The 7,341-nt window shown below is 49.0% G+C and overlaps 3 protein-coding genes across 3 annotated transcripts in view; 1 reads left to right on the forward strand and 2 right to left on the reverse strand.

The window, feature by feature from the left end:
• CPT2 (carnitine palmitoyltransferase 2) overlaps nucleotides 1-7,341 on the reverse strand; it is a 102,258-nt gene that overhangs the window by 64,071 nt on the left and 30,846 nt on the right. The window lies entirely within an intron of this gene.
• Nucleotides 1-7,341, reverse strand: part of PODN (podocan) — a 79,269-nt gene that overhangs the window by 8,077 nt on the left and 63,851 nt on the right. The gene's annotated exons all lie outside the window — the stretch shown is intronic.
• Nucleotides 2,767-7,341, forward strand: part of SLC1A7 (solute carrier family 1 member 7) — a 43,204-nt gene continuing 38,629 nt past the window's right edge. The window contains exon 1 of the mRNA XM_035018529.1: nucleotides 2,767-3,201. Coding sequence (XP_034874420.1) covers nucleotides 3,025-3,201 — 177 coding nt within the window. The 5' untranslated portion in view covers nucleotides 2,767-3,024. The remainder of the gene's footprint in view (nucleotides 3,202-7,341) is intronic.

Here is a 7,341-nt window from a genome sequence, read left to right on the forward strand (position 1 = left end):
CAAGCCCTTGAGACCCTCAAACGCTTCCCTGAGGAGCAAGGACTTCATCCCGGAGGCTGGAGTGTTCCAAAGTTGTGTTCCCCAATCACTAGACCCACGGACATCTCTGCAGCAGAAGAGGGCTGAGAGTCTTATCCCCACTTGGAGACTTCCTCCAACAGATATTAGTATCGTAAAACTAAATAGTAAAACTAATAGTAGCTCCCTGTGAGTGTCTGCAAGGCACCAGGCAATGCTCTGAGCACTTAGCTTGCATCACCATATTTGATCCACATCACAACCCTATCAACTAGGTACTGTTGTAGTATTCCTATTTTATAGAGAAGCTAAGCAATTTGCCCAAGATCACATAGCTAGTAAGCAGTATACCTAAAATTTGAACTTGAGCAGTCTGACTTAGAACTGTCCTGGAGTAAAGAACCTGCTTGACTTTGTTTCGTCCCGCATTTCCCAACTTGTTTTTAATTACTGAAAAAAATTCTGCATATCTAGTAACATTGTAAGGCAATTGATTCTGTGGGCAACGGGGAGCTATTAAAGAGTTCTTATCCAGGATCCTTTTTTTTTTTTTTTTAAGATTTTATTTATTTATTCATGAGAGACAGAGAGAGAGACAGAGGCAGAGGGAGAAGCAGGCTCCCCGTGGAGCAGGGAGCCCGATGCGGGACTCGATCCCAGGACCCTGGGATCATGACCTGAGCCGAAGGCAGACGCTTAACCGACTGAGCCACCCAGGCGTCCCTATCCAGGATCCTTTCAATTTGATCTGCAAATATCCTTAGTAAGCTCATTATCAGTCACTCACACTTCAGTGTGAATTAGTCCTTTCTTAGAGTCCCCTCAATTTTCTTATAAGCTTCCTAAGGGCAAGTACTCTGTCAACTCATTGCTGTGTCCCCAGTACCCAAGACGGGTGGCATGACATGGTGCTATAAAAAGGTTTGCTTGAATGAGTTGTAATTTGGCCTGTTGAAGACAGTGGGAGCAGTGGAAAGAAAGACCTAAGTCCGGGAAGTAGGGGGTGGTATTGTCAGAATGGGAAGGACAGGAGGCAGGAGCCATTGTGGGGAGTCAGAGTCTTGGGGCTAAAGTGGAGATCAAGACTCACCCACATCAATGGTATGGCTAAAGGCCAGGCCTGGATATTGATTAAAACACAAATCCAAATATCTACTCAGAATATTTTCTCTTTTAGACAGTAATTAAACCAACTGGTTAACTGGAAAATGAGGTATTCCTTGGAGGCGAAGGTGTATCAGGAAATTCTTGGCTTTAAGAATCACAGTTGGAAAAAACACACCTCTCGGACATGTATCCACTCCACCCTCATTCCCCCAAAGTTACTGGCAAAGAGTAGGGCCTTCGGAAGTTTGGCTTTTTGAACTAAGGGGTCCTTAGAAAGCATTCAGCCCCTTTCTTTCTTTCTTTCTTTTTTTTTTTTTTTTTGGAGACTTTTTATTAATTCTTATTTTCAGTAGGCTCCATGCCCAACGTGGACCTCGAACTCACAACCCTGAGATCAAGAGTCACATGCTCTACTGCCTGAGCCAGCCAGGTCCCACCTCCCCTTCTCTCATTCGATGAAGGGCAAGACTGAGGTCCAGAGAAGGCGAGGTCACAGAGCTGGTTAAGTTGGGACCAACACCAAAGGGTCCCCGCCCAGTCGGGAGCTCTGCGCATAGCTTAGGGCCTGCACCCCAGCGCCCTCTGCCTGGACCGGCAGTTCCTTGGCCCCATCCTCTCCATCTTCCTCCTTCTCCCCTATGTCAGGGAAGGCAGTCACCGTGCACAACCCCCCTACCACAGACTGCGCTCCCTGCTGCCGCCTGACTGCCCCTAAGGAGATTACAGACTCCCAGGGAAACAGACTAGAGTTAATTCCCTCTAGCTTTAAAGGGCAGGCCAGGCCACAAGAAAGAGCAAAAAGAAAACCTTTCTCAAAAAATTGCTAAATGCGGATGATGATCCTCACAGTCCTTTCCCTGTTGGGCCTGATGCGGTCCAGCACTGCTTTCACAAATAATCTCAGGATGGGATGCTGCACCAGCCCCAACAAAGTAGACACTATTATTATGTTTGTCTTATGGATGGGAAACTGAGGCACTGCGTGCTTATATGGCTTGCCCAGCGTCACACAGCTGGTCAGTGGCAGAGCAGGGACTTGAATAGTCCCTTGGTTGTGTCATTTTTAAAAATAATAGGCCCTGAGAGCCTACAGGGTTCCCAGCTTCAGGCGTGAAGCAACCATGAGGGATACACATCACAGTGAAGGGCAGGCCCCAAGTCTGAACCCAGCTCCACTGGACTCAGATCCTACATGCCCCACAATACTGCTAAGCACTTTCGAAGCCATCTCTCTGCTCCTGGGGTACCAATCAAACCAACACAGGCCTGAATTCCACTCCACTACTGTATGAGCTCCGTGACCATGACCAAGGGGCTCTGACTCCTGGGGTCTCAATCTCCCTTTCAGTAAAATGAATGTTGGAATTTTAGGGTTGTCGGGATGACCCCTATGACTCACACAGGTCAAGCAGGTGAACAGGCCTGGCACACAGCGCATACCCCTTGCCTCAGTTTCCTCATCTGTAAAATGATACTCATAGTACTCACTTGTCAGAATTGATATTAGGATTAAATGCCTTGATGCAAGTAAGTAATGTGCTTCTAGAACAGCACCTGGTACACAGTAAATGCTTAATTTATGTTAGTGACTGCTAGTATCTTATTGCTTTGCCACAGTTCTTTCTGGAATAAAGCGGGGGTAAAAATCAAACCAACCAAGCAAGTCTCTGGGCCCCTCCCCTGTTTGAGAGGTGCACTTGGCTTTGAGGTCCAAATCCCCAGACCACATGGCCTGCTCTAATTTCCCAGGCCCTAATCTGTTTCTGGCTCCTAATGATGCAGCTGGTAATAGGATTGTGGCTTCCCTCTGGGGCAGCCATGCAGGCCATGTGCCCACCTGCCTGCTGAGCAGCCAGACCCCCTGGCTGGGACCCTGTGCCCTCAGCTGGCCTCACGTGCATGGAATGGTGCTGTGCCCTGTGCCGGCAGGCTGGGCTCACCATGGTGCCAGGTGCCATCCTGGCACGAGGGAAGGATGTGTGCAAGCGAAATGGACTGCTCATCCTGTCTGTGTTGTCTGTCACCGTGGGCTGCCTTCTCGGCTTCTTCCTGAGGACCCGTCGCCTCTCACCACAGGTCAGCCACCCAGAGCTTCTCGGGGGTCCCCGTCGACGAGGGGTATGTGGGCCTGAGGGATCTGGGAATCTATCCCACTCCATGGCTCCCTGGTGACATGATAGTGGGGGAGTCACTTGGCCTCTCTGGGTTTCAGTCTTCTCATCTGTAGCATGGGTGTGATGAAACCCTGCAGAACTAGAGTGACAGCCAGTAAAATGGCAGAGGAAGTGGTTACAGATGGCATCACCAGGTGAGCGAGAGGTCAGGGCATCTCATTAGAACAAGCACAAGGTGAAGAGGACGGGGGCAGGAAGAAGGGGCTCAGGCATCAGAGAACACCTCCCAGAGCAGCTCAGATGACAAAAGACCCAGGAATGGTATTCCGGGCAGAGGTAACAGCTGGAGCGAGACCCAGGGCCATAAAATACTTCGGCGTGTGTGGAGCAGACTGTTCACAGCAGCTGGGATGTAGCCCGTGAGGCAGGGGCTGGAGCCCCAGGGGCCCTCGGGGGCCTGGCACCGCCGCGAGCCGCTTTGGGCAGGGGAGCGAAATGGTCAGATCTCAACTCGGAGAGATCACTCCGGTGCTGAGTGCAGGATGAGGGAGTGGTGGGACAGGCAGGGGACCAGGTGAGGAGGTGGTGACAGCGGTGAGACCTGACAGCAGGATGAACAGGGCCCATGTGAGAACTGTTTCCAGAAAAGGAACCCTCTGGACATGGTGGCAGACTGGGTGCAGGGCTGGGAAGCAGGGCCGGCCCCTGGGGTTCTGGCCTGTGTAACTACAAGGGTGGCAATGCCTTGCCTGAGCAAGGGCCCCTGTCCCTCTCAGCACCCATCTCCCACAGGACAGGGAGGGACACTCCCACGGCACTGGAGAAAACATGATTCTGACCCTTGTTAAAACAGTAAGGGAGACTTTGTTCAGGACTACTGGGATAGGTGTCAAGACCATGGGAACAGGGGAGAGAGATCAGGCTCATGTCCGAACACAACAAAGACAGCTGGGGACTTAGAGACAATGAACATAGTGAGGGGGCCAACTGAGAGAACATTGCTAAGAGGAGACGTGGAGGGTAGAGGGATTCTTGCTGAAGGTAGAGAGGGGGCATTCTCGCTAACCTGACGTGGCAGGATTTTTGCTATAATTGGGCCAGGCAGGCCGAAGACAAGGCCCAAGGATGAGGCCTGGCCGAAAAGAGAGCCCCGATTTGCTAGTCTCATGTTTGTTCGAGGAGAATCTTTGTCAATGGGCTCCTGGAAGATCCCCTATTTCACAAAATTCCTCTTCCTGCAGCTCACCAACACCTAATATGATCTACACCTGGGGCTCAAGCATCATATTTCATCTTCCATGAAAAGGGAAACACTCCCTCCCTGAGAACTGAGTCCCTATTACAAGGGTAACACTGTTAAGCCACTCTCAGCTATTAAGGGAGAGACTTGGACTCTGGAGGCAGCAGAACCTTGAACTTTGACTCTACTCGGAAACGGCTGTGTGGCCCTTGGCAAAATCCTATCTCCTCTCTGGACCTCGTTTTCCTTATCTGGAGTGGGGGGCACTATAGGTCTATTAGAACTGTCATGAGAATAAACAAGGACTCATCAGTGCCAGGCATACAGTGGCGCTGAGTGGCTGGTACTTCACTCCTCCCTCCCTCATCTGCCTGTCCAAGTCCTAACTGTGTTGAGAGCCATCTCATATTCCATATCTTACAAAAATTCTTCCAGACCTGCCCCCACTTGAAATAATCCTCTGCTCCCCCGCTCACCCCACACTCAGCCTTCCCCTGTAGACAGCTGCCAACTGTCCTGCTTCTGAGGCTTTTGTGCAGGTGTCTGGAGCTCCCAGCAGATTTTGACTTGCTGAACATCACATGGGCTTTCATGAGCCAAAATGTGAGTCTAGCTCAGGGCTTGTCACAGAGAGAACCCTCGCCTCTTTGCTGAATTAAATGGGCAACGGCACAATCTGCAATCTTTCTTTAATTTCCCTGAGCAACAAAAAATGTATTTCCTGCCGGAAGATTATTTTGTGAAAACAAATTGGAATCCTTATTATTAAAAGCCAAGTTCATCTGGGGCCTCCTTTGCCAAAGCTGCCTGCCCCATCTGCTTGGAAATGCAAATGTGTTCTGGTCTGGATTAACCTGCCAGATAAACCGAAGAAAGGATGTGGAGTCTGATCAGTGATTTGGCAGGAATTGGCTTTCTCAGCATCTTACTTTGAAATCCAGGGGTTGTTTCTATGATCTCTGCCTGTGACTCAGAAATTAAACCCTCCTTATTTTGTAAGCTTATGCAACAGGCACAAGTTGTAAACAATTTGCAAAATGGAAGCATGTCCTCCTTGTGAAAAGAACTTACAAGATCGCAGATTTTATCTTTGGAAATAGTATCTCATGTAAAAACATAGATCATTTTGAGGGGTCCCTGGGTGGCTCAAGTGTCCAACTCTTGATTTCGGCTCAGGTCATAATCTTGGGGTTCTAAGATAGAGCCCCATGTGGGGCTATGCACTGGGCGTGGAGCCTGCTTGGGATTCTCTCTTTCCCTCTCCCCCTGCCGTGCACATGTGTGTATGCTCTCTCTCCCTCTCTAAAAACAAATAAATAGGGCGCCTGGGTGGCTCAGTTGGTTAAGCGACTGCCTTCGGCTCAGGTCGTGATCCTGGAGTCCCGGGATCGAGTCCCGCATCAGGCTCCCTGCTTGGCAGGGAGTCTGCTTCTCCCTCTGACCCTCCTCCCTCTCATGCTCTCTGTCTCTCATTCTCTCTGTCTCAAATAAATAAATAAAATCTTAAAAAATAAATAAATAAATAAATAAATAAAACAAATAAATAAAAATAGAGATCATTTTGAGAGCTTCAGTTAAACCACAGTGAATTTACAATTGCATCCATTTTCCTTTCCTTCTTGGAATTCCACTAAAACTATAGTAATGGAATTTTTTAAAGATATAGACTCCCAAGAGAATATAAAAGGAGACAATTGAGAAAAGAAGTTGAGGGAGTACCATAAATTAGGCAAAGATGGGAAGAGGATAGAGTTGAATGATCTCACTCAGCAGAGCACAGAAAGCTAAACCCTGTGTCTATAGAGGTAGATGCCATGTCAGTTTGGCTCGGAGAACTCCAGAAAGCTTCTGCACTTGAAAGTGCACGGAGCTGCAGGAGGCCAGGTGAAGCAAGGAGGTGAAATCAGAGACATTGGTTGGAATTTTGTAACTGGGGCACTTAGGCTGTCAGTCCCTTCCAGTTCCTGTAATCAGGGGACTCCTCATCCGCCCATCTCTACCGCCCTGCCTGTGCCTCACAGAGAAGCTTGACTTCGGGAAATTCGGTCCACCTGTGTGTACTGGGGGAGGGGAGGTGATGAGGCACATGCATCCCACAAATGAGTGGACATTTGCCTTCGAGTGTGGGATCTCCGTAAGACTGCTGTCAGCCGGGCTTAGGCACATCCTCACCCGCTAGTCGGAGGTGAGAAGAGACTTCTCACGAGCCTCAGAGAAAAGATCTCCAAATCCTGCTCTAAAGGCGATTCTTCCCCCATCCCATTCTATCCAGAGTAAACAAGTCAGACTGTCACCCATCACCTTCCTTGAGGAGCCATCACCTGACAAGTTCCACTCGCGCATACACACAAGTTCAGGGCCTCACACTTACATCCGAGCAGAAAGCCAGTCAAAGCTTCTAACAGAGACAGGGACTAAACAAACGGAAAAGGGTCTCTAAGGAAGCAGAGACAAAGTAGGAATTAGAAGAAAATTGTTTAAATCTTGTCTTAAGTTCTTCGGAGATGTGAGAGAAGATACAGTGACTGTAAGACAGAACAGGATACAAAACGAAGGAACAATCCGAGAACAAGAAAGAATTTTTGCGGGGCATCTGGGTGGCTCAGTCGTTAAGTGTCTGCCTTCGGCTCAGGTCATGGTCCCAGGGTCCTGGGATCAAGCCCTGCATTGGGCTCCCTCCTTCGCAGGAAGCCTACTTCTCCCTCTCCCACTCCCCCTGCTTGTGTTCCCTCTCTTGCTGTCTCTCTCTCTGTCAAAAAATAAATAAAATCTTGAAAGAAAGGAAGAAAGGAAGAAAGGAAGAAAGGAAGAAAGGAAGAAAGAAAGAAAGAAAGAAAGAAAGAAAGAAAGAAAGAAAGAAAG

The sequence above is a fragment of the Mirounga leonina genome, unplaced genomic scaffold (assembly GCF_011800145.1).
Source record: "Mirounga leonina isolate KUSES-001 unplaced genomic scaffold, KU_Mleo_1.0 Mir_173, whole genome shotgun sequence".
NCBI lineage: Eukaryota > Metazoa > Chordata > Mammalia > Carnivora > Phocidae > Mirounga > Mirounga leonina.